A 24,146-nucleotide genomic window follows, 5' to 3' on the forward strand; every position below is an offset into this window, starting at 1 on the left:
GACAGCGGATGCGGTTCGAGCCGTGTAGGTGGTGGTTCTTATACTTCCCGGGTCAAAACATGCCAAGCTCATTGTACTGGATCCAGGAACGAAGGCTGCATGTCCATTTTACCTCTGAAGTCGATGTGTGGTTGTCATTGGGCGTAGGCGCAAGGCTAGAATTTCGGCGCTGAATCCCTCCCGGAGACTGTTGCCTGTTTCGGTAATTCCCCGAAGAACCGGCCATAAAGGAGACGCCGTGGCCCGTGAGCCGTCACGACGCTTGGATTGATGGCTCCATCGAAAACCTGGAGAAGATCACTCAGGAGTTGTCCGGCTCTTCATTGCATAGGTCGTACAGTTCACAGTAGCACTGCTGGGTATCTGGACAACTGTCAAATCGTGACACTGTTAGCACTCCCTTTCCGGCCAATCCGACAGGGACATAGCACGTACGCAACTGGTGCTTCTAGAAAAACAATATGCCACAGCATTTCAAAGACTGATCCGACCGCAAAGTTGTCCAGCTCCGTAGTAATAGCCCAGTCGCGCATCCGCATGTAATCTTCTTTCGGTCGGCCCCGTATGCGCTCGCGTGTGACCGCAAATTGACCGCAGCAAACGCCTCCGATTTCGGTGGGGATCTGGTCCAAAGGCACTCGGAATAGGTCTACATAGATGCTGGTAAAGTTGCGGTACACAACGTTATGGTCGGAAGCCATGTCAGGGTCAAACGGCCGCACGGCCACCGGACAGCCCGGGCGATGATGGCAGCGCAAATTAGCGTATCCCAGCCGCTCCACCGTGCGAAGATTGAGGCTGCGGAGCAATGATGGCGAATCCAGGTCCCTGACATCATTATGCCACTGGCTATCACCGCCGTGCATGAACACGGTGATATCGGCCAAGTCATCGTAGTTATCGATAATGTGCGTCAAGTAGGCCATACTCTCGCGGCCCTTATTCGCGGGGAGATCGGCGAACCCGGGTTCTTGGTCGGAAGTATAGATGTATGGCCTCCAGCTATTCAAGAGGTTAGTGAGTGGGCCTGCTTTCTGTTCGTACCCATCTATCCATGAACACGGCGTATGCTTACTGGGGCATGACCCGATAAGCCCAAGAGGTATCCTCTCGTCGAGACTTTGCCACAACCAAAGCCAAAGTTTTGTCCGGATTCACTGTCGGGTGCCGGTCTGCTTGCTGTTAGTAGAGACTTCCAGACTGTGAAATCCTAGGGATGGGTCACCAACGCGAGATTGCGAGAGCTTCATCTCCCATCACGACCAGTAAAAGAAGCACCAGGAGAATGCAGCAGATGACCAACAGAGTCCATGTGCGATGGAGCAGGAGTCGTAACGGACCACATGGAGAGGCCGTCATTGTTTCTATTGCAGAATCCAAAGAATGGTCCAGTGGGAGATTTGCCCCAGAGGAACCGGTTCCTCGAAGGGAAACAGGTGGTGGAGATTAGCAAAGGCTTCAAACGTGCATGGTTTTCTTCTGACGGAGGGTCCGGAAACAAGCAATGTTTCAGAACTTCAGAACTGGACTAGAGTAACTGAGGCTCAGGGAAACAAATGCACGCGTAATGAGCAGATGTCCAACTCAGCAGGGTCCTTGAGAAAAGATAAACAATCGGTCGGAGAGAGGGGGAGAAGAGAAACAGATTAATGCAGAGTGGATTGGAGTGCATTAACTAACTAGTCCCGGTGGCAGTGACAAGCTTGGTTGCAATCCGGGTCTAGAACATCGGGTAAGCACTATGGCTTGTGAGTTGTTGGGGGCGGGCGACGCCGCGACACCGCGACACCCACTCCACTCCTGGAGCTCCGGTCTTACCGCAGGCAGAGGGTCTGTCCGTACTCTGTAGATCCCGTCCCGATCCCTTCGTTTCCACAAACACATTTCCTCTTGCCTCACATCTGACACAACAAACACGAACTACAATTTCGGCCGCATGTGTTCCAGAAAGTTCCTACGGATACGTCTGGAGTTGAAATGCCAGAAGTCTCAAAATTCTAGGCTATATATCTTGATTTGCATCTTACAGATATTCTACCTCAGATACTGGCGCGTCGGGGCGCTAGTGTCCGCTGAAGTCTCTTCTTCTCTTCCGTCTCTTCCGGTAGCGGAAGAGATCCTTCGTTCTTCAACTTCTCCAAGTATTCTTTGCCGTACGTGTACCCCACCTGATAGATCTCATCGAATTTAGCAAACTCCAGCGTGCCGTATTTGTCGATCGGCGGTCGCATGTACAGACAACCGGGGGTGGTCTTGGCGCGTTCAAGGTTCTCGATGGACGAAACATATGCCAACCGTGCTTGGATTTCTGACAGCGTAGGGGGATTGGGCAATGAGGAGAAGGGGTTCCAACGATTAAGCACCGTCCAGAAGCCAGACAGCGAATCTCCATACCCTTGGGGGGTATTATCGTCGATAGACCCAACATCAACCGCAAAGATCACGTCCGCACCCAACCCTTTCATGTGGCCTACAGTGAGATTGTCGATATACCCGCCATCAAGCAGCATGCTACCTTCGTCGCAAATCGGCGGGATCAAGCCTGCCAGAGACATAGACGCACGGACATAGCGCCACGTGTAACCGGACGAATGATACTCCGCGCGAGATCGGCTGATATTGGTCGTGTTGCAGTAGAACTCCAGCCAGAAGTCTTCAATCTGGCTGTTGCCGAATGTTTTGAAGATTCCGCGATTGAACTCGTGTCCAGTCGTGTAGGACACGGTCGGATAAGTCAGATCCAGCGCAAACCGCCAGATGCTTCCCATACGACCGGCAAACTTCTTGGCCCGGCCATACATAGGCACGACATCCGCATCTCGAGCATACAAAGCTCCGATGAACGAGCCGATGGAGGTTCCACCTATTATGTCGATAGGGATGCCGGCTTCTTCAAGCGCTTTGATGACTCCCACCTGAGCGATACCTCGAGCTCCTCCACCACCTAATACAAGCCCGACTGAACGACCGCACAGCCGGCGAGCCAGACGATGGAAATCGCCCTTGAATGGCGTCTGGGCCGAATAAAGGGGCGTCTGGCGTATACGGCGGGATGTGTACTTCTGGATTTCGGCTTGGATGACCTGCACTCGTTGTTTCAATACCGTTCCCAGGCGTTTCGTTTGAGAATGCGTAGGTTCGGCCGCGAGACGATAGGGCATCTGGATGTGGTGATGACCTCCATTGATCCACACACGATTCTTCAGCCATTGACGAGTCAGTCCGGGATGACAGTACCGTTCTTCGTGTATCAGCACCAGTTCCTTTCTGGAAGTTGTTTTCATGCCCAACAGGAACCGTTCATATTCACCAACGCTGGGCGAGGACTCTGCAAGACCGACCAGTAGGATGCAATCGGCCTGGGTGATACAGGTTTGCGTCCACGGTGCATTCACGGTGGTGTCAGCAATGTAGAGCACCATTCCATACTTTTCTTCTAGGTCCGCTAGGTACTGTGTCAACTTCAGTTTCCCCATTTTACTGAAAGCATGCCGCCCCAGGTGATTCAGAATAGCAGCTTGGTTGAGGGACGTGACACCGTTTGTCACCCCGATCTGATGCAAGGCTTGCAGCAGCCGGTGCCCAAACTCAACGACAGGAACTCCGCCTGTCACCGGCAAGACGCAGACAGTCCGCAGGTTGAGAGTTGAAGATGCTGTTTTGATGGTGCCGGCATTGCCTCGTTCCATCCCCTGTTCTTTCACCGGTTGCTCCACCAGGTCTCGCATTCGTTGTGCAATAAGTTTAGATACCTGGATGGTAATCCCGGGGTGCTCTTGCGCCAGGCTGTTAAACAAGGTTCGAGGGAACTTGGCCAGTTCAGTGTCACGAATTGCATGTAGAGATGACGGACGGGTCGATTCGGTCATGACCTCCAGCTCGCCAATACTGTCTCCCTGCCCGTATTCGCTAAGGACCGTCACCTTTCCATCAGTACCTTCGAGGACCGACCGCAAACGGCCATTTAACACAAGGTAAATGGCGTCACTTTCGTCGCCCTGGTGATATATCACTTGACCCGCATTAACCTGCACCCATTCCAGTGCGAAATCAATATGAAGGAGTAGGCGGGGGAGAATGCTCGTTAGTCGTTTAGCCAACGTCAGGAGAGCGATCGGATACCGCTCCGCTATCCTCTCCAGAGCAGCCCGCGGAAGAAATCCCACGTAAACATCCGTTTTGGCAACCACGTCTGTGTACGAGCGATAGGATGCGACGGCACCGACATAGCCTTGAATCCCTCCGGGCTTTATCATATACAGTGACTTCCGTGGCTGCCTCTTGCGCTTAGAGTCACTAGTGCCAGTTCCCAGACTTGTGGTTGAAATGCGCGAAGTGTTGGTTTGAGTCCGTCTCAGAGTTGGGAAGGATTCCTCGCGAGGTTGCGCATGCGCTGGGCGGGAAGATCCCACAAGATCATCTTCTTTATCACTGACAGGAATTCCCACATCCAGGAATCCATCAATCACATAATACAAGCCTGGATGGCGCTCGCCTTGCTCCACCAGCACGGACCCTTGAGGGAAGTAAACAATCTCGATGTCGTTTCGCAACTCCTCCCTCAGATTGATGACTGGCGACGTCCCACCAGCACTTGTGACGGACATCGACATCATTGACTCTGTATCATCCACGGAGGCTTCGTAAGGATCAATGAAGCCAAAAGCATTATTGCCAAATACCGCCTTCTGGCGACGCGAGTCGTAAGAGAGAAGCCTTGGAGAAGCGTCGCCTGAGTTTTGGCTCTTGCGGAGAAGGCCGTTGGTACTTTCTGTCAAGCCGATACCCTTCATGATGCATTCTAGTATAGATTCGCGGAACAGAGCATCCTCATCCACGTTTTCCTTTCGGTAGAAAGATCCCATGGGCTCGATGATGGGTGACGGGGACCGCAAAGGCGACTGCTCCTTCTCTGCGAGTGGGCTCAGCAACTTTGGAGCAAAGTTCTCATACCTAGACCCAAAGCGCGAGAACTGTATGCTAGATAGCAAGTCTCCAGGGCTAACACCTGCAGCTTCACGATCGCTGAGAGCGTTATTCTGGATCACAGCCGCAGTCGGGCGGCGCGAGACGCCCAGTTTTGCGTGGAGCACAGCTTCTTTCCTTCGGAAGCTACTTGATCGATTTCGCCTACCCGAGAATGGATTGTGCAAGGCGATTCCTTTCGTGACTTCTTCCGGGCCCAGGCGATTTCGCTCCTTGATGAACTTGTCTTTGAGGCGATCCAGCGCTGCCCCTCGCATTTCGTTCGGCAAGTCATATGTCGTGAACTTGGTCATCTGTTTCTCGATTCCAAGCACCTCATTGTTCAGACCCAGGTAAGTGTGAGCTGTCATGAATGTCACTCTTTGTAACCGCGTGAGAATGACCTGCACAATATGTGCGGTCGCTTTGGGGTAGACCCGGGTCAGACGTCGGAAAGCACTAGCGGGTATAATTGCTATGGTTGTGTCGACCATTGCTCGCGCCACAATATCTGGGTGAACCGACTTCTGACCATGCTTGCCTCGGTGCGCTCTTGTGCTCGATTGGGCATCCTGGGTGTTAGGAGTGGGAGGTGTGTGACTTTCTCCGAGGTGTAAGGGAGGCACAGGTGGCAAGAAGTCCGCACTGTCATTGATATGGGAGGTAAAGCTTCTGCGGTCTCTGGGAAGAGTTGGCGGAGAAGCATCCAGCGGCTGAGGGCTCGCCGGGAAGGAGTCGGGCAAACGTGGGGCGGCAGGTCTTAGGACAGATGAGCTCGGCTCAGCACTATCCCCATATCTCAGTTGAACATCCTCCGTGAACAGTGATAGTATAGAGAACAGAGACGACATCGAGGCGCCATTCTTGACCTCAGTCAATAGTTGGTAGCCTTGTCTCCCATCGACGTTGTGGTCATCCTCGTCCGACGACGCGCGATTCGTTCCTTCTTCTTCAGCCGACTCTCCCTCCCGAGTTGATTTGACGAAAATCTGTACCAATCCGTCGACAACCAGACAAAACCCTTTCTCCTCTTCCAATAGAAGCGTCTCGCCCGCGATTAGCTTCCTGGTTTGCATTGTTCGCGTCAACTCATGGAAAACCGGTCTCTCCAGGTAACCGAAGACTTTGATCGCGCTGAGGAATTCATCCAGATAGTTGGCTAGACCAGGCTTGGAGTCTTCCTCTTGAATGTTCGGGAAGAGGTCGAGCTGGGGTTCCTTGCGTTGGGGCTCCGGAGGCAAACGGCTGTACATGTTCAGGAAGCGGTATCGTATGAACCAGCTGATGGTTGACACCACGGCCAGCGCTATGAGCAGTCTATGATTGCACCAGGCATTGAGTTAGTGTGTTGTCAGGGCCTGAATCGAGATCGGGCTCTTCTAGGTCAACCACTCACAGCGTTGTGAAATTCATTGTGAAGGTCAAGCTCATGGAGAACAGCGTGAACAGCCATGTTGGCAGCGTAATTGTCGTGAAGGTGACAATCCAGTATAGCACACCTGGAATGACCTGGAAGAGGACGGAAAATACCCAACCAACCCACCCCACCATGGTTGTCGGAGTAGGAGGGGGTACTGGCGGGGGCGGAAGATGAGAAGAGAAGCCGGGCACCAGGGAGATGCTGGCGGTTATGGCCGGAGCGGTTGGATTTGCGAGGAACGAAGTGGAAGTCGACGAGGCAGAAGGAAAGACATGTTGGAGAGAAGTGTCCAAGCTCGAGGAAGCAAGCAAGGTCATAGCGGACATTCCGCCGTTGGTCATGATGCCATCAGACTTCCCTGCTTTGGATGGCGGCGGCCCGCTAAGGTACGGGGTAGGACTAGTCACGGATGGAGTCTCAGATACTAGGCAGCGAGGGCCACCTGCGCTATGCCCGTGGTTCCCAACTTACTAACTTCGGCCTTTTCTTTTTCGGCCTACCCAATGCAGCAATCGAAGATTGATTATACCCTGTACAGGTGATAAATAGATATGCAGCGCAGGCCGCGACATGAGAGCAAGTCAAGAACAACGTGGGCTGGGAGTTGGTTGTGGCTGGTCTATCACAAGATGGAAAAGAAGGGAAAGGAAGGGGAAGAACCGCCCTTAACCGCGTTGGTCTTAGTGGTAGCGCCCCGTCCATGTTTCTGATGAACCTCGGAGATGGTCCAGACTTCTGCGAGTTAGTATGAGCAAGTTGCTTGTAAGTTACCAAACTCATTATCTCTTACCTGAGGCACTGCTCAACTCAGTGTCACTATTCTCAAGTATGGCAATGCAATGAAGTAAACGGACCTCACACAACTCCCAATAGCTACGAAGAACTATCTTCATCCAATTATGTAATCAAACAAAAAGTCAACAGCGAAAGACTTCGAGCTTCGTAACAATATATATTCCGTGATAGGAAAGATTCATATCGAATTATTATCACTCCAAGAGCTAATGTATATGATCTCGAAGAGCCAATGTAAGCTCTGCGTAGAACCAAAGTCTCTTCATGCAATAGATCAAACATCACGTAAGATGTCCAAGTTACTGTCCTGCTGCGATTGTCACCCCGAACCGGCACATAATCACCCTTGAGCCCTTGAGTCCTTTTTGCTGCCCGTTTCCGCCCGCCCTGGCCGCCCGTGCCAGCAAGAAAGCCCATTGAACAACTGGAACTGCCGCTGCCGCGTATGAGCCTCCACCGCCGCCGCCTGCTGCGGAATCTCCCCAGCCCGTCCCTAGATGCTGTCCCTCCCCTTCTTCCCTCTCTTTCGTTCATTCCTCTGTATTATCCTCCTCGGTCGCATTCTCCTCCTCTGTCTCTCCTTTCTCAACTTTGCCGTGGCCTTGGCTCACAGGCCCGCTTCGGCCATGTTTCAGGTAACAACACCTCATATCGTCTCCCGCTCCGAATCAGGCACACCCCTCGTGCACCTCCTGCTCGTGCTAATCATACCGTCTTGGTGACAACACAGCGTTTGCGCGACGCGATCGACTCGCGGATTGCCGAGGAGCAAGCCCGTCAACGCACCGCCCAAACCTCCATCTCCCGCTCCAACTCCGCCCGCCAACCTTCGAACCGCACCACCACCTCCCCATCCCGCCGCTCTGGCCGCCCGCGCCGCAACACCGGCACCCCCATCCGGGGCCCCGACCCCAATGAATTCGAGCCCGAGTTCGCCATTGGGGATGATGACTCCTCGAGTAGATCGGGCACGCCGCGACCTGAGGCAGCAGCCGGAGGAGGCTCCGAGGCCGCTCCGGAGGGCAACAATGCTGCAGCCGGAGAGGGCCAAGGGCAGGAGGGGCCCGCAACGGAGAAGGAGTCCACGCCGGCAAATGCGGAAGGCAACAACAACAACCAGTCCTCCTCCACCTCGGATCTGCCTCCAGAGGTTCGGGTCAAGCTGCGGCGGCTGGCCAAGTTGGAACCCCGTTACCAAGGTATGCAGCGCAATACACGCGGGGGGAGCTTTTTGACGACGCAGACTAATGTGGTGTTTTGGTGATGATTAGAGCTTCTCAAAGCCTATCGCATGGCACACTCGCGAGTCCTTTCTATCGAACCCTTTGAAGCTGCTCTTCGTGAAAACACCCCCTTGACTTCGATCGGCGAACCGAAGGCCCTGACCGAGTACTTGAACCAGCTGTCGCTGAAGGGAGATATGGTGGTGGAGGAGCTCAAGCGTGTGACCACCGAGAGGGACGACTACAAGAAGAAACTGGAAGAGGCTCAAAAGGCAACCAAGGCTGCATTGGATGAGGCTGCGCAACTCAAGGCCGAGAAGGAATCGAAAGAAAAAGCCTCGGACGCCAATGAGTCGGTCGCGAAGTCTGAGGAGAAGTCTACGAAGGAGGACACTGCAGTGACCACCGCATCACCGAAGAAGTCGGCTGAACATCAAGGTGATAGTGAAGAGTTCTTCTCCTACGATAGCGAGATCCCCCGTCTGGAGTCAGAGCTGAAAGAAAAGCAGGAGGAAATTGAGTCCATGAAGACTCAAATGGAGTCGCTGAAGCGTGATCTAGCAGTGGCGCGTGAGTCCACCGAGGGCATGGTTCACAACTTAGAATCCGCAACCCGAGAGCTCACAGAACTGCGTGATTTCAAGGACAAGCAGGACACAGAACTCGAGAAGCTGAAGTCTTCCAAGCAAGGAGAGCTTGACGATCTGAAAGCCAAGCTTGAGAAGTCCGAAGAAATGGCATCGAAGACCAGCGCGGAGATTGAGAAACTGAAGTCTGATTTGACAGAACGGACCGAGGAAATCGAGAAACTGCAAGCTCAGGCCTCGCCATCCCCTGCTGCCGGAAAGGATGCCGATCTTACTGCCAAGTTGGAAAAGATGGAGCAGATGAAGGAGGCTAATGAGAAACGTCTCAGTGTACTGCAGGGACTGGTCGACAGCCTCCGATCCCAGCTGAAGGAGAGCGAAGAGGCAATGACGAAACTGAAGGCCGATGCTGAGCAGAAGAAGGAGAACAACCTGCAATTACAAAAAGTCGTTGACTTCCTCGACACTAACTTGGAAGGCAATGTCACATGGCAATTGACCAAGGAACAAGTCATTGGCGGCAAGCAAGCTAATTTCGATGAACTTCGTGAGAGCTTAGCTCCTAGCCCTAGCGCCACTGAAGCTCAGCAGGAGTCGACAGAGACTGCAAAGCCAGCCGCAAACCCACCAAGCGCTGCGGGAAGTGGTAAAAAGAAGAACAAGAAAAAGAAGAAGGGAGGGGCTGGCGGTGCTAAGGGCGGCGAAGAGGCTAGCAAAGCAACGGAAGCTGACCGGGATTCGTCGCCAAGCGCGGAACCTGCTTCTGCACAATTGACAGCGAAGGTGGCTGAGCTGGAAGAAAGTATCGATACACTGAAGAAGCAGCTGGACGAGAAGGATGCCGCTATCGACCGTCTTAGCTCGAAGCTCAAGGGCGAGGAGGACCTGAAGGAGGAGATCGAGTCCCTCCGTGATGACCTGCTTCACATAGGTCAAGAGCATGTGGAGTCGAAGGATAAGGTGAAGGTGCTGACCGCGGAGAAGCAAGCTCTGGAGGAATCCATTGCTAAGCTGGAGAAGGAGTTGACGGATCTGCGCACGAACATCGCGTCTCATGCGTCTCAAAGTGCGGATTCGGAGAAAGCGCATAATGATCTCAAGGAGAAGTACGAGAATATCAAGATCAAGCTCACAACACTCGAGACTGAGCTTTCTGCTGCTCAACAATTGGCTGCCACGAGGTTCAAAGACATCACGGATTTGCGCGAGACCCTTCAGAAACTCCAGCCAGAGCTGAAGAAGCTGCGCGCCGAATCTTCAGAGCTCAAGTCCACCAAGGATTCACTCACAAGCAAGACGAATGAACTAAGAACTCTGGAAAGCAAACACGATGACCTGCGGGCCGAACTCAAGACTTTGAAGAGCACGGTGTCTGAGCGAGAGAAGGAAGTGAAGACCCTCAATAATAAGATCAAGCAGGAAACCGACAATAGGCTCAAAGCCGAGGAGAAATTGACAGTCGCCCAGTCTGACCTGAGGTACTCGGAGAGTAAGAAGCAGGAAGCTACGGAGGCTAAGGAGAAGGTCACCTCAGAACTATCTAAGACTCAAGGGGAGCTGAAAACCGCCCGCGCCAGGCTCCGCGAGAGCGAGTCCCAGGCCAGTCAGATTGACAAGGAACTCCAAGGCCTGCGGGAGGAGATTCAACTCAAGACTGCCCAGCACGCTAGTGCTCAAAGTTTGATGAACAGTATGCGCGACCAAGCTGCTGAATTGGGTATGCAGATGAAGGAGGCTCGCGAACGCTGCGAAAGTCTCGAAGAAGAACTAGCGGATGCTCACCGGCTGCTGAGCGAACGCACTCGCGAAGGAGAGACCATGCGACGTCTTCTGAACGACATCGAAAGTCGCACCGATGCCAAGGTGCGCGAGTTCAAGGAACGTATGGAAGCCGCCATTGAGGAGCGGGATCGCGCCGAGGATGAAGCCAGTGCTCAGGGTCGACGCCGTGCGCGTGAGCTGGAAGACTTGAAAAGTAAGCTACGCGAAGCCGAGCGAGCTCTGCGCAGTGCGGAGCAGGATAAAGAGGAACTGGAGCAAACCCAGAAGGATTGGAAACGTAGACGGGATCAACTGGAGGCTGAATCTGAGAAGACGACCCAGGAGCTTGTCGATCTGCGACAGGCCATGGCAGGTCTGCGCGATTCGCTGGATGAAAGCGAAAAGCAGGTGCGCGACCTCGAGAAGGAGAAAGCCGAGCTGCGCCGCTCCGTCGAGGAAACAAACTCCCGTTTGGAGAAGATGCGTAAATCGAACAAGCTGCTCCCGGATGAAGGTCGCTTCGGTCACACTGCACAGTCGTCACGGTCCTCTATCGATTCTGGCTCTAGAAGAACCATTACCTCCCCAGTTGCGAAGGAGCACAGTCCATCGACACGCAGCGGCACGCCCACTGGAGTTGGAGCAGGGTCCATTGATTACATTTATCTGAAGAATGTCCTTCTCCAATTCCTGGAGCAGAAGGATAAGAACTATCAGAAGCAGCTGATTCCTGTTCTTGGCATGCTGCTGCACTTTGATCGGTTAGTATCATGTATATTCTTTTGCTTTCTTTATCATCAGCTAACCTGTCACAGAACGGACGAGCAGAAATGGATGTCGGCCATTTCCTCCAAATAAATGCTCCGGTAGCCTTCAAGCACATATTTGTAACTGTACATAGTCGCGTATATCTCTTCGAAAACACATACTATACCTCCCTCACCCTTTGTCTTCTTTATCCTTCTATTCAATTCCTAAGCGCATAATTGCGCGCGCTCTCTGAGTCACTTGGGACACCGCAAAGTCAAAGGTAAGGCGTGGAAGTCCGTAAGGCGTGGAGTTCCAGCCAAAGAGAGCCAGCCTCTATACGGCTGTGGTGGGGAAAAGACCCATCGGTCTAGGCGGGTCTTCGAATTCGGGGAAGTCGGAGACACAGGTATAAGAAGGACATTGGCTTTCCTCATAGCTACATCCCCCAATTCAATTATTTCCTGATACCTTATCTTGCACTCCTCATTCCGCACAATGTCTGCCCAACCTACAATTCGTCTCGCGACGCCCGAGGGTAGGCCTGCTGATTCCCTCACTGACCATGCCAGGCTACATCCTTACTGACCGGAGCAATGCAGACGTCCCCATCATCCTTCAATTCATCCGCGAGCTTGCCGACTACGAGAAGGCTCTTCACGAAGTCGAGGCCACCGAGGAGTCTCTCCTAGCGACTCTGTCTTTTCCCGACTCGACTCCGAAGCGAGGCTCTGTCTACACTGCGCTCGTCATCCCTCCTGCAACCGCGGAGCAGCCCAACCCCCTGCCAGTGGGCATGGCCCTTTTCTTCTACAACTACTCCACCTGGCGCTCCGCTCCGGGCATTTACCTCGAGGACCTCTACGTACAGCCCAGCGCGCGCGGCAACGGATACGGCTTCAAGCTCCTCAAGTACCTGGCGGCCAAGGTCCTGGAGGTCAACGGCAGACGGCTCGAATGGAGCGTCCTCAAGTGGAACGAGCCCAGCATCAAGTTCTACGAGCAGGTAGGCGCCAATGCGATGGATGAGTGGACGAAGATGATGATGGAGGGACCCGCTTTGAACAAGCTTGCGGAAGGAATCTGATCGCGCGAGTTTTGACTCTGGTTTGTGAATCATCTGGCCTTGGGAGGACACACGCCAATGCCCTTCTGACACGTTATGTCACCAAGTGTTTGCTGCTCGTGTCGGGGTTTGCGCTGGTCGACTTTTCCGAAGAGTTGCTTTTCCAGGGCTATCAGCAGGAAGGACTGGAACTCGACTCCTCGGTTATATTTTTTTTTCAATCGCTGGACATGTACATACATTAAAATACCCCCAAGAGAGGATTTCCTTTTGAGCGATATGCAGAATAGAATTCTTGGCACTCAACAATTAGTATGTAGGTTACGGAAATCGAGGAAGTTCTTTGTATCATGCGACCACGAGAGTAGAATCCAGATCTTAGACAATTGACGATCGGGTCGATCCAGACGGCAGATGAATGCATAGTGACGGAGGGGGGAGGGTCCAAGGCTCCAAGCCACCGCCCAGGGCTAACCCTACAGTCAAGCTTCGAAGGTGACGTCGTCATCGCGGGCGGACGAAACCCCCCCAAACATCCCCTGATAAAAGCTTCAAGCAGCGGCCATCTCTGGGAGAAGAGCTCATCACCCTATTCCATCGCACGGATGACTTGAAGCTTGAATCTCCTTTTGATATGGCTTCCACAACTCCTCGGGATCCCGTGCATAATAACCACTATGTCGACTACGTCATTCGTTATAACTTTGGCGACAACGGTAAGGGCGCCACTGTACCTGGCTGGCTACTACCATTGAGTTTTCCCGCCCTGACCCAGTATAGACATCGTTCAGACTACGGAGCAACTAGAACGACTGCTGCATAAGCTGTTTGAAGTTGGATTGCAAACCGAAGTGAGGCAGGGCGACGAAACATCTCTGCTGGTCTTTGTCCGCGCTGCGCGAAAGAAGAGCCTCCAACGCGCAGTGTATCAGTCTCGGTGAGTCCTCTACCTGCGCATCTCTCTATGAAGGACTTTTCGCTTACTGTGGCGTCTGCAACCTTATCTCAGAATCCGCGACTGGCTCTATGGCGTCCGCAACACTGAGCCCGAGTCAGAATCCTCGGCCGAGCCGCAGTCCGAGTCGGAGCGACTGCGCGTCATCTACCACATGATGACCGTGCCCAAGGAGGCTGGCGGCGCTGGCATCACCCCGAAACATGGCGAGTGGAAGAACGTGGATTCGATCTTTCCCTTGCATGACGAGGAGATGAACAAGCAGTGCATGAAAGACTGGAGCCAGAAGACGTTCCTGTCCCCGGAGGATCTAGATCAGATACGAAATATCTTTGGAGAGAGTGTGGGTACCCCTCACGGATTCGATGCTCGGGTACAGCGTCTGGGAACTGACAGTCGTGCGGATCTCTAGGTCGGCTTTTACTTCTCGTTCCTTCAGTCTTACTTCAGATTCCTCCTGTTCCCCGCGATCTTTGGCTTTTCCTGCTGGCTTCTGATTGGGTCATTCTCAATCGTCTACTCCGTGGTCAACTGCCTCTGGTGCATCGTGTTTATCGAATACTGGAAACGACAGGAGGAGGACCTGAGTTGTCGATGGCAGAGTAAAGGAGTTTCCGCCGTCCGCGAGAAACGGCGCGAGTTTAGGCCAGAAAGAGAGATCCGGGACGAGAGTACCGGAGAAATCAAGGGCGTGTTTCCAGCAACGACGCGCATGTGCAGACAGTTGCTCCAGGTCCCTTTCGCCTTGCTGTCCATCATCGCTCTGGGAGTTATTATCGCGACATGCTTCGCCATCGAGATCTTCATCTCTGAGATCTATAATGGACCACTCAAGTCGTACTTGGTAGGCTTCGCTAGTACCCCACTGTTACCTCGTTGAATCAAGCTGACGGATCAGGTCTTCATTCCCACTATCCTGCTCTCGGCCTTGATCCCGACGATGAGTACGGTCTTGGTGTCGGTTGCGACCAAGCTGAACGATTACGAAAACTACGAAACACAACAAGCTTACGATGTTGCCCTGACGCAGAAAATCTTCGTTATCAACTTTATCACGTCATACCTCCCTGTATTCTTAACGGCCTTTGTTTATGTACCCTTCGCTAGCCGGATTGTGCCACACCTTGACATTTTCCAGGTGACTGTTCGTCCATTTGTCTCGAAAGAGGTTGCTACGAAGTCACGTACTGAATTCAGCATGGACCCCGACCGCCTACGGAAGCAAGTCATCTATTTCACCGTCACGGCTCAGGTAGTCGGCTTCGCCATGGAGACCGTCGTACCTTTTCTGAAGCAGCGTCTTCTACGAGAATACAAAGACTACCTTCGCAAGAAGAACGGAAAGGTTGAGTTGGAATCAAGTTCTGAAGAAGAGGAATCGCCCGAGGCTTTGTTCGACGACCATCCCGATGAGACCAAGTTCCTCATTCGCGTCCGCAATGAGGCCGATTTGTCTGACTATGATGTGACCGACGATCTGCGCGAAATGTGCATTCAATTTGGTTACTTGGCTCTATTCTCTCCGGTCTGGCCGCTGGTCCCCGTTTCTTTCCTGATCAATAACTGGATTGAACTCCGGTCCGACTTCTTTAAGATCTGCGTCGAGTGCAAGAGACCCTGGCCGCAACGCGCAGAAACAATTGGCCCCTGGTTGGACAGCCTTGGGTTCCTGTCGTGGGTCGGTAGCATTACTACTGCAGCACTCGCGTACATGTTCAGCACTAGCCACGAGGGACCCGGTGGCGAGCCGAACACGATCAAAGGATGGGCCTTGCTTCTGACCATTTTCTTCTGCGAGCATATCTATCTCATCGTGCGCTATGCAGTGCGAGCGGCCATGGCCAAGCTTGAGCCCCCAAATGTGCGGAAAGAGAAGACCGAGCGGTACCTGGTGCGGAAGAGGTATCTTGAGTCCACGGTTGGAGCCCGAAGCAGTGACGATGAGATCGATGTCGACGAGAAAGAAGACCAATCGGAGCAGCTTTCTCAGCTGACTCGTGATACCCTGGAGGACGACGCTCGTTCCTGGGCGACCCATGACACGGATCCCGCGGAGCGGTTCTGGATGCGGCAGAAAGGGTGGAAGGAATCCTCCCAAGTCGGCGCGACAATCATCAAGACGCTCAAGAGAGATTCGAACGCCAAGAAGCAGCAGTGAGAGGGCGGCTTCTTCTTCGGTCCTTAGACTCAGTTGTGTACAATGATGCTTGTGCTGCCTGACAGTTACCGAGTATGAATGATATTGTTCATATACAGTTCATATCTTGTTGAGGTCAAGTGACGAGTTCATATCTTTGTTTATTAGTTTCATGAACAACTGTATTCTGTACATATCTATCTGCTGTATATGAAGGTTAGCATTATTGAACAGTATTCACTCGTTCTATGTCAACTGAACTAGATTTGCAAAGATATCCGCAAATAAACGGTCAAGTTGATCCACTGGCTGGCGATCTTCACTTATCAACTGTAAGAACAATGAGGATGGTGATTGGGTTCACAGGTGTCGGCGTTCCGATGCCGAAACTCCGACGGAAGCCTCGGAGATAGCACACCGAGGGTGCCCGTCAATAGTGCCCATTGAAAAAGGATAACGCCATCATTTGCGACTGTGACCATTGGTTCAGGGTGGTTGCACCACTTTGTCAAACTGCTCTGCATTGTGACAATCCACAGCCTTAATGCAAGCCCAGAAACACGCCGGCTGTGGATGAGTCAGCCCAGGCATGCCGGATCAGTCATCAGACCGAGGGGATGATGGGCGGCTTTGTCAGCAATGTTGGCGCGAACCAAGAACAAGAATAAGAATAGTTACAGTGACAATAGGGAGAAATCATCGAATGAGCCTATGAAGCAGGCTAATATCTTAGTAGTTGTCAGATACCAGGCCATATACTCCGTAGTCACTAGGAATCTTTAGGTACTGTACATACAAGTTGGAGTCGTCTAGTCATCACATCAATCATGGTCGGAGGTTGAGTAATCGCGCCAAGAACCAAATAAACCAAATAGGAAATTAGTCTATTCCGGGCGTACGCACTCGAGTGAGTCGAGTCTTGAGCGCCGGAATGTGGCTTGGACACCTGAGGCAATTGTAATTCACCGGATTCCAGCTCCTACCCGGGGGACTGCCGGGGGGGAGATGTTCAACAATTGTTGGTGACCTTTTCCTTCCCTTCCCTTCCTTTCCCTCCTCCCTCTCTCCCTCCCTCCGTCCTACACGTCACCGTCTGACTGATACTTTAACTAATCGCCTCCCCCCCCCTTCCACTCTCACTTGCTTACGAGATCAGTCCTCCCCTCCCTTCCCTTTCCCCCAGGTTTATTCAACGCCAGTAATAGTCAGCATTTGGACTATCAAAGCGAAACGGACATAACTTGTACCTCACCAGTATTAACTAGCGCTAGCTTCCACTTCCCAGGAAAGCTATCTCCGACGTCGTCTGCTTACCTCATCCTCTCCCTCTCCTCCGTTTCCCTTGTCATTCTCTACATCCTCTCTCCCTTCTTAAGAGACCAGGACTTCTATACAGGCTGAGCTGTTCGACGGCCCCCTTGCCCGACTCGAATTGGTGATCTTTTGTTCTGTTTGGGCGCGTCCTCGTTGTTTTCGAATCCTATACTCTCGATGCAGCCCACACTAGCTCCAGCGCCGCATCCAAGCATGCAAACCTCTGCTCAGGTAAGCAGCCTAATCGTGTCGCGGTTTGTCATCAGATCGCGTTTGTCCCATCCACCCATTGCCCCAGATCGTTCCCGAGTGCTCTGCTTGTAGACATCGGACCTTGTTCTGTTCGTTCTCACGGTCGCTTCGGCTGCGATTTGGGTCCACGATGGCGGCTACACCCAAGAATCGACGACGCGACTGTCTTCAGCGCCTCCCCGGTCGCGTCGCGACGATCACCTGAATCATCAACAGTGGTGATGATGCTAACATTGATCTGTCTCATAGGATCATGCGGATCAGGGTAAGCTCTTACCTCTTGACCCGGTATTAGAGTTGAGTCGATACATGAGCTATGGCGACCGGAAAAATTCTCGCGTAGCTGGTATCGACTCGACGGGCGCGTCTGTTGACGGCCAATGTCGCCAAACTAGTTACCTTGACTCGCGAGACTCGAATGCTAATGCTACATCTGTACCAGTGCTGCATGATCAGCTGCTAGCTGCTCATCAACATATGTCTCACCCACAGCAACCGCGCCCGCAACCGCAGACAGCACCGCCTCCGCATATGCAACCCAATATCACGAGTCCGCGAGATCAGAATAACATTGACCCTGCCATTTCAGGCGCTGCAATGCTGAGTGGTCCCCCACAAACACCCCCTCAACCCGAGCCTACGAGTCAAGAATCGCCCAAGACCTATGGCAAGCGACCGTTGTCAACCTCCAAGCGCGCTGCGCAGAATCGTGCCGCTCAAGTGAGTAAACCCTTGTCGTCTTGATGAGGATTCGGAGAATGCGAGGCTGACTATAACAGAGAGCTTTCCGCCAACGGAAAGAGAGTTACATCCGCAAATTGGAAGAACAAGTGAAGGAGTTCGATGGCATGTCAGAGACGTTGAAGGCCCTTCAGGCCGAGAATTACCAGCTGCGAGAACACATCATCAATCTGCAATCCCGGCTATTGGACTCACAGGGCGAGATCCCCGAGCTGCCCGGCAACATTGATTTGAGCCAGCCACGAGCGGACCTGTCTCTGTCTGGCACCGGTCCAGTATCCGCAGGGGCACCTGCCCAGGCTCCTCCAGTGCCTCCCCAACAGCCTCAAGCCCAACCTCAAGCATCTGCACCCAATGACGATATGAATTCGCTGAACCGCATCGCCGTGGCCGGTCTGGGTATGCGCAAACACCCGAACGAGGAAGCCAATTTTCTAGGAAACAACTTCCAGGCTCGCCGCCCGCGCGCTGATGAGGTTCAACCAGACGCGTCTGACGCCCCGAAGACGGAAATGAGCCACGGCTTGCCGGTTGTTTCATGAGGCATCACGTCATGTTGATTGCCAACATTACTTTATATCATTACTGTTTTTCTGCCCCCATTGATCCTTCAGTTTAACCATTCCGATTGCTCTTGCTTGCAGTTTTTCTTCCACCCGTCTATGTATCCTCCTCGGTGTAAGGCGCCATGTATCTAGGTATTATTATCTCTGGCTCAGGAGGGAGCGGCGTTCTGCGTTCACTCTTCAGATTCTCTGTCTACTTTATCACTTGAAACCTAGAAGGGAAGAAAATGATAACCCGCTAGCATGCCTTGATGTACGTTTTCTACATTGCAGAACTCATCAGCATCACTCTTAACCACTTGTAATCCAAGACTTTCATCGTTGATGCTTCTCTGATGTTTCTTTCTCGCCTCAAGTTGACTTAAATGGGTGAGAACGCGGTGGTAGAGAAGGCTGCTGGAAGAGTGTCGTCTCTGAACCTGGAGGTGCTTTTCCGTCCGCTGAAGTGACTTAATCATTCAAATCATAAAGGCTGGGTCTGGAACATTTTCTATATCGGTGAGGAGGTTTGTTTTTTTCTATTTCTCACATACAGAGACTGCCCATTGGCTTGGATAAGATCTCTAAGAGTATCCATGGGTTTTAGTGACAGGGTTTGTTAAGTTTGCTTACCCCACCCCCATGAATTCCATGTTTATCTTCCTCCCCCACCCTACACTTTCCAGCAGTGCCCCTCCTTTCAGTCGGAACGCTCGAGTCCGCAGATGAGAGTCTTCTGTGCTCGGATGCCACATACCATCCAACTCAATCTCCCCATGCTGAAGATTTGCTCGACAACATGGCTGGCCCAACTCTGATTCAAGGGCCCGATGACCCCGTTGGGTACCGGCCCCGGAGTTACCAGACGGAGATGTATGAGGCCAGTCTGAAAGGCAATATCATCGTTACGGTGAGGTCAAACGGCGGCAAACTGGTCAAACGGAAAAAGCTAACAGCGTCTTGTATTTTGATAGATGGGTACTGGCAGCGGAAAGACGCATATGTAACTATGCCCCCACATGCGCTTATGTATGCTCTGAACTCTAATCATGACTATATAGAGCTTTGTTGCGGATCAAGACAGAACTGGAGAGGAATCCACACAAGGTGAGAAGAACAAGAAGAACAGCACCGCATCTGCGATGTTCACAGTGCAGCTGATGCGTATTGCGAGAAGTTGATCTGGTTTTTGACCCCCACTGTGGCTTTGTGTCAACAGCAGCATCAAGCCATCTCCGAGCATATTCCCGCCATGAGAGCAAGAACCCTCACCGGGCTGGATAAAGTGGAGCTGTGGACAGACCAGGTCGTTTGGGATGCCGTGCTTCAGGATGTCCAGGTGGTCTTCTCCACACACGCGGTGTTGGCCGATGCTATGAGCCATGGGTTCGTGAGGATCGGTCAACTGAGTTTGATGATCTTTGATGAAGGTAAGTTAGCGACGCGGGCTTACTTAGTGGCCGCAGCAGGGCAAGGCTCATGGATTCCGAACAACACTAGCCCACCATTGCATGCGACGTCACCCGGCCAATAAGATAATGCAAGACTTTTATCATCCGGCTCTTGCGGAGTACGGCTACAGTGCAGTCCCGAAGATATTGGGTCTGACAGCGAGCCCGATTGTGAGATCTAAGCCGGAGGAGCTCCAGTGAGTGGCCAGGGACATGTTGGCCTGTCTTCTTCGTGTTGACCGCCCATGAAAATAGGAAGATCGAGGCCAATCTGGATGCAATCTGCAAGGCGCCCCGCGTGCATCGACACGAGCTGCGCAGGTTCACGCACTGCCCTCATCTGCGTCCAATGTTCTATACTCCCTTCGACCCTGAGAGAGAGGGAATTGGGAGCAGGACATTGCGGGCCCTTATCATTGCCTGGAAGGCTCTCGACATCGAAACTGACCCGTATGTCAGGCAGCTGCGGAAAAGTCCCGTAGATGGGACGAAGCTGCAGAAGGTGCTTCTCTCGGGCAAGACCTTTTGTCGCGAGCAGCTGAGGAAATTCGTGGCCCGAAGTACACATGTCTTCGAGGAACTCGGGGAGTGGGCTGTTGATTACTACATCTTTGCGTCGTTTGAACAACTCAGATCGAAGTCAGAGGACTCTCAATCAGCGTCAGGATGGACAGATGAGGAGAGAGCTTACCTGATTGGGTTTTTGTCGCAACTCCCTGCCCCGAAAGTCACGCTCACATCGCCCAACGCGGATGACTATCGAATATCTCGGAAACTGAGTATTCTTTTAGCATTCCTGCACGAAAAGGCGCACCCAGACTTTGCTGGGTTGGTCTTCGCAAAGCAGCGCGTAACAGTTAGTGTGCTGGCGCGGCTACTGTCAGTTCATCCGTCGACGAGGGCTCGCTTTCGCTCTGCCGCTTATGTTGGCTGGTCCAACGGTGGCAGCAAAGACGTTCTGGGCGAGCTTCTGGATCCTCGACTGCAGCGCGAAACCCTGAGCGACTTCAAAAGTGGACAGACAAACTTGATAGTCGCAACCGATGTGCTGGAGGAGGGTATCGACATTAGTGCATGCAGCGTGGTGGTTTGTTACGATAAGCCACCCAATTTGAAATCGTTTGTCCAGCGTCGCGGACGGGCTCGACATAAGCAGTCGACCTATGCCATCATGTTTGCAGACAATGACGAATCTGCTGGAACCGGCAGATGGGAGTCCCTTGAGCAAGCAATGATAAGAGCCTACGAAGATGATGAACGGAAGTTGCTGGAGGCGTGTGCCCTTGAGGAGCTCAACGAAGAAGTGACGGAAAGACTTGTCGTTGAGTCTACGGGGTATGCACCATTTCAGAACCTACTATTGCGTTATTCAACTAACATCTGATTCAGTGCTGTGCTCACGGCAGATGGTGCTGTAGCACATCTGACGCATTTCTGCGATGTCTTGCCCCATCAGCCCTATGTCGATACTCGGGCTGAGTACTCCTATGAAATAGACGATGCAGGATTTCTGAGAGGAACAGTGATTCTTCCAGCGTGTGTTCACCCCAAAGTTCGTCGCACTGACGGCAAGCGTTGGTGGAAAACAGAGCGGGCAGCGAGAAAGGAAGCGGCTTTTCAGGCATACAAAGCGCTGTACGAGTTCGGTTTGCTGAACGACAATCTTCTCCCGTTCACCGGCAAAGAAGAGCTCGAGAAGACTGATACCGCGGACATTCCAGCTCTACTAGAAGTGGCAGAGCAGTATGATCCTTGGGTGGATTGGGCGTACTCATGGTCCTCGCCAGATTTTCACCAGACTCGAATTGCTGTTGGACGCAATGGGGACACTGCCCACATGTACGTGAGGTTGACTACACCGACAGTGTTGCCAATACTCAACCCGATGACTTTATTCTGGGACAGCAAGACGACCTTCACATTGAACTTCGAGGCTCCCAATCAAGCGGTAGGCCTGACAGCTGATGCCGTGGAGCATATGGGGTCGATCACCTCACTTTTCCTTCGAGCAACTAGTTCGAAACCCGCGACACCAGAGCAAGACTTTGTGCTGCTGTTTGGGCCTGACGTACCTCACACAGAGCTGGAAAGCTGGTTTCTCCACCATGGGGGCACTGAGTCTGCCCATGATGTGTATGCCCGCAACAATCACCCTGCCGTGATGGGCGTCGTAAGAGATTGCTACAACAATCCGATGCTTTTCCGGGAGTGGGTTGTAACAGAGGAGGACGGCTTGACTATTGTCAGAGTTGAGTGTACTAATCTCCCTCGCAGGAGAAACCTTCTGCATCGCCAAACGTTGGCTACAAAGATGGAGGTCGATATACCAGTCACTTCCGCGAAAGTGTGCGTTATACCAGCAGAATCATGTACTATCGAAAAGCTCTCATTCACACAAAGCATTTTTGGCCGCTTTATATCTGCTATCATCGATAGACTAGAAGTGAAGCTGCTTGCGACGAGGCTGTGTCAGACAATCTTGCAAGACGTTGAGTTCTCGAACACCGACCATGTTACAACTGCCATCACCACACCCTCAGCCGGCGGCTTGACGAATTACCAGCGGTATGAATTCTTCGGTGACACGGTTCTGAAGTTCGCTGTATCCTGCCAACTCTTCTTTCAAAACCCCAACTGGCACGAAGGGTACTTGTCCCAGGGAAGGGACTCTATCATCAAGAATCATCGCCTCGCTCGCGCCGCGCTTGACGCCGGGCTGGACGCTTTCATCATTAACAAGATCTCCACACCGCGCAAGTGGAGTGCGCCGCTCATCTCCGAGAAGCTAGCATCTGCTGCCGGTCGACGTTCGATGTCGACGAAGGTGCTTGCTGATGTAGTGGAGGCCCTCATCGGCGCAGCGTACCTTGACGGCGGGTTTGATCGAGCTCATGCCTGCATCCGACGCTTTCTCCCCGAAGTTGACCTCGAACACCTAGGCCAGACTCTCCCACTCGCCGAGTCACCCACCCAGCACACCGTCAACGATGAGAAGCTCGTCGAGCGCATCGGCTACACGTTCCAGAGCCCGGCGATCCTCGTCGAGGCGCTCACCCACCCGTCCTGCCAGCACGACGCTTCAACACAATCGTACCAACGCCTCGAGTTCCTCGGTGACGCCGTCCTGGACATGGTCATCCTGACCACCCTCCTCGCTCACCCCACAGAAATCTCCCAGGGAGAGATGACCCGCATCAAACACGCCGTCGTGAACGCTAACCTCCTCGCCTTCTTCTGCATGGAATTCTCCCTCAGCCAGGAGCGCACCCACGTCGAAACCCACGCCGCGGATCAGATCACCCTCTCCTCCGCCACGGAGGTTCTATCCCTCTGGCACTTCATGCGCTGCGGCGGCGGCACCGACCTCAAACTCGCGCGCGACCAAGCGCTAACTCGCCACCGGGCCCTTCGCACCTCGATCCTCAACACCCTGCAACACGGCCCCCAGTACCCATGGCAGGCCCTCTCCGCGCTCAACGCCGACAAGTTCTTCTCGGATCTCGTCGAGAGCGTCCTCGGGGCGATCTTCGTGGACTCCGACGGCAATCTCGCCGAGTGTGTCAAGTTCGTGGAGAGGATCGGCTTGCTCTGGTTCCTGCGCCGCGTGCTGGCGGAGGGGGTGGATGTGGTGCATCCCAAGATGGTGGCGCAGCAGATGGCTGCTACGGCTGGGCTGGGGGGCACGGTGTTCACGTCGCAACGGGTGGTGGTCTCGGAGTCAGCGACGGAGGAGGAGGGAGATGCTACCTATCGATGTCAGGTCGAGATAGCCGGGGCGGCTGTGCTCGCGGTCGAGGGTTGTTCATGCGCCGAGGAAGCCGAGGTTAAGGCGGCGTATCGGACAATCGAGCTTCTGAAGAGTAGGGGGGCCTGACGATAATGAGCCTATATATCTGCCGATGCCTACTCTCTTTTTGGGAGTTTGGGATTGGAATCTTCTTGGAGAAATAATGGGTTTTGGAGGCTTGGAGTGCTCTTGGGAGCTGGCAGTTCGCCCTACTTCCAGCAATACAGGACCTGGACCGGATCAGTCACATGTACATTTCTTGGGAAGTTCGTCTTTTTGGGAACTCCTGGATTATTGGGTTGATCACAGACTACCTTTTTATTTGCTTGCTTTTTGGTATAAACATGATAGGACCGAACCAGACAGAGACAGATTGAGGTATTAGCGGGGCAAGCGCATG

General features: G+C 53.0%; 7 protein-coding genes across 7 annotated transcripts; 5 read left to right on the forward strand and 2 right to left on the reverse strand.

The window, feature by feature from the left end:
* Positions 1–138: 138 nt before the first annotated feature.
* Positions 139–1,443, reverse strand: BO86DRAFT_172003 (DUF3431 domain-containing protein). Its single transcript, XM_025666510.1, has 4 exons — positions 1,230–1,443; positions 1,076–1,172; positions 436–1,002; positions 139–371 (listed from the first exon to the last, which is right to left on the reverse strand). Exons 1-4 carry the CDS (start codon positions 1,357–1,359, stop codon positions 302–304), a joined length of 864 nt encoding a protein of 287 aa, XP_025524876.1. The 5' UTR covers positions 1,360–1,443; the 3' UTR covers positions 139–301.
* Positions 1,444–1,889: 446 nt separating this feature from the next.
* nte1 (lysophospholipase) lies at positions 1,890–6,974 on the reverse strand. Its single transcript, XM_025669175.1, has 2 exons — positions 6,362–6,974; positions 1,890–6,282 (listed from the first exon to the last, which is right to left on the reverse strand). Exons 1-2 carry the CDS (start codon positions 6,724–6,726, stop codon positions 2,040–2,042), a joined length of 4,608 nt encoding a protein of 1,535 aa, XP_025524877.1. The 5' UTR covers positions 6,727–6,974; the 3' UTR covers positions 1,890–2,039.
* Positions 6,975–8,255: 1,281 nt separating this feature from the next.
* On the forward strand, positions 8,256–11,694 carry BO86DRAFT_172322 (putative vesicle-mediated transport protein (Imh1)). Its single transcript, XM_025666511.1, has 3 exons — positions 8,256–8,379; positions 8,440–11,512; positions 11,567–11,694. The coding sequence occupies exons 2-3, from the start codon at positions 8,472–8,474 to the stop codon at positions 11,607–11,609; spliced, it is 3,084 nt and encodes a 1,027-aa protein (XP_025524878.1). The 5' UTR covers positions 8,256–8,379; positions 8,440–8,471; the 3' UTR covers positions 11,610–11,694.
* A 267-nt stretch (positions 11,695–11,961) lies between these two features.
* BO86DRAFT_367762 (GNAT family N-acetyltransferase) lies at positions 11,962–12,817 on the forward strand. Its single transcript, XM_025670169.1, has 2 exons — positions 11,962–12,036; positions 12,101–12,817. Exons 1-2 carry the CDS (start codon positions 11,997–11,999, stop codon positions 12,583–12,585), a joined length of 525 nt encoding a protein of 174 aa, XP_025524879.1. The 5' UTR covers positions 11,962–11,996; the 3' UTR covers positions 12,586–12,817.
* Positions 12,818–13,108: 291 nt separating this feature from the next.
* On the forward strand, positions 13,109–15,888 carry BO86DRAFT_391438 (anoctamin family protein). Its single transcript, XM_025672596.1, has 5 exons — positions 13,109–13,280; positions 13,345–13,501; positions 13,574–13,862; positions 13,932–14,363; positions 14,418–15,888. Exons 1-5 carry the CDS (start codon positions 13,199–13,201, stop codon positions 15,675–15,677), a joined length of 2,220 nt encoding a protein of 739 aa, XP_025524880.1. The 5' UTR covers positions 13,109–13,198; the 3' UTR covers positions 15,678–15,888.
* An 848-nt stretch (positions 15,889–16,736) lies between these two features.
* On the forward strand, positions 16,737–18,781 carry BO86DRAFT_391439 (uncharacterized protein). The gene is made up of 4 exons (XM_025672597.1): positions 16,737–17,201; positions 17,472–17,487; positions 17,665–17,942; positions 18,002–18,781. The coding sequence occupies exons 1-4, from the start codon at positions 17,148–17,150 to the stop codon at positions 18,503–18,505; spliced, it is 852 nt and encodes a 283-aa protein (XP_025524881.1). The 5' UTR covers positions 16,737–17,147; the 3' UTR covers positions 18,506–18,781.
* Positions 18,782–19,202: 421 nt separating this feature from the next.
* Positions 19,203–24,115, forward strand: BO86DRAFT_172424 (putative RNA helicase/RNAse III). Its single transcript, XM_025666512.1, has 7 exons — positions 19,203–19,418; positions 19,483–19,511; positions 19,570–19,615; positions 19,686–19,938; positions 20,009–20,156; positions 20,215–21,294; positions 21,349–24,115. The coding sequence occupies exons 1-7, from the start codon at positions 19,308–19,310 to the stop codon at positions 23,831–23,833; spliced, it is 4,152 nt and encodes a 1,383-aa protein (XP_025524882.1). The 5' UTR covers positions 19,203–19,307; the 3' UTR covers positions 23,834–24,115.
* Positions 24,116–24,146: the final 31 nt, after the last annotated feature.

Source organism: Aspergillus japonicus (genome assembly GCF_003184785.1).
Source record: "Aspergillus japonicus CBS 114.51 unplaced genomic scaffold BO86scaffold_51, whole genome shotgun sequence".
In the NCBI taxonomy this organism is placed as follows: domain Eukaryota; kingdom Fungi; phylum Ascomycota; class Eurotiomycetes; order Eurotiales; family Aspergillaceae; genus Aspergillus; species Aspergillus japonicus.

Bases quoted from the DNA above. Each gene is read 5' to 3' on its own strand.
- BO86DRAFT_172322 (XM_025666511.1), top strand. From the start codon at position 8,472: ATGGCACACTCGCGAGTCCTTTCTATCGAACCCTTTGAAGCTGCTCTT. The intron at 11,513-11,566 runs GTTAGTATCATG...AACCTGTCACAG, and splicing joins ATGCTGCTGCACTTTGATCG to AACGGACGAGCAGAAATGGA.
- BO86DRAFT_391438 (XM_025672596.1), top strand. From the start codon at position 13,199: ATGGCTTCCACAACTCCTCGGGATCCCGTGCATAATAACCACTATGTC. The intron at 13,863-13,931 runs GTGGGTACCCCT...GCGGATCTCTAG, and splicing joins GAAATATCTTTGGAGAGAGT to GTCGGCTTTTACTTCTCGTT. The intron at 14,364-14,417 runs GTAGGCTTCGCT...CTGACGGATCAG, and splicing joins GACCACTCAAGTCGTACTTG to GTCTTCATTCCCACTATCCT.
- nte1 (XM_025669175.1), bottom strand. From the start codon at position 6,726: ATGACCAACGGCGGAATGTCCGCTATGACCTTGCTTGCTTCCTCGAGC. The intron at 6,283-6,361 runs GTGAGTGGTTGA...GTGCAATCATAG, and splicing joins ACAATGAATTTCACAACGCT to ACTGCTCATAGCGCTGGCCG.
- BO86DRAFT_172424 (XM_025666512.1), top strand. From the start codon at position 19,308: ATGGCTGGCCCAACTCTGATTCAAGGGCCCGATGACCCCGTTGGGTAC. The intron at 19,419-19,482 runs GTGAGGTCAAAC...GTATTTTGATAG, and splicing joins AAGGCAATATCATCGTTACG to ATGGGTACTGGCAGCGGAAA. The intron at 21,295-21,348 runs GTATGCACCATT...CATCTGATTCAG, and splicing joins CTTGTCGTTGAGTCTACGGG to TGCTGTGCTCACGGCAGATG.
- BO86DRAFT_172003 (XM_025666510.1), bottom strand. From the start codon at position 1,359: ATGACGGCCTCTCCATGTGGTCCGTTACGACTCCTGCTCCATCGCACA. The intron at 1,173-1,229 runs GTTGGTGACCCA...AACAGCAAGCAG, and splicing joins TGAAGCTCTCGCAATCTCGC to ACCGGCACCCGACAGTGAAT. The intron at 372-435 runs GTACGTGCTATG...ACGATTTGACAG, and splicing joins TTTCTAGAAGCACCAGTTGC to TTGTCCAGATACCCAGCAGT.
- BO86DRAFT_367762 (XM_025670169.1), top strand. From the start codon at position 11,997: ATGTCTGCCCAACCTACAATTCGTCTCGCGACGCCCGAGG. The intron at 12,037-12,100 runs GTAGGCCTGCTG...GGAGCAATGCAG, and splicing joins TCGTCTCGCGACGCCCGAGG to ACGTCCCCATCATCCTTCAA.
- BO86DRAFT_391439 (XM_025672597.1), top strand. From the start codon at position 17,148: ATGCAGCCCACACTAGCTCCAGCGCCGCATCCAAGCATGCAAACCTCT. The intron at 17,943-18,001 runs GTGAGTAAACCC...TGACTATAACAG, and splicing joins CGCAGAATCGTGCCGCTCAA to AGAGCTTTCCGCCAACGGAA.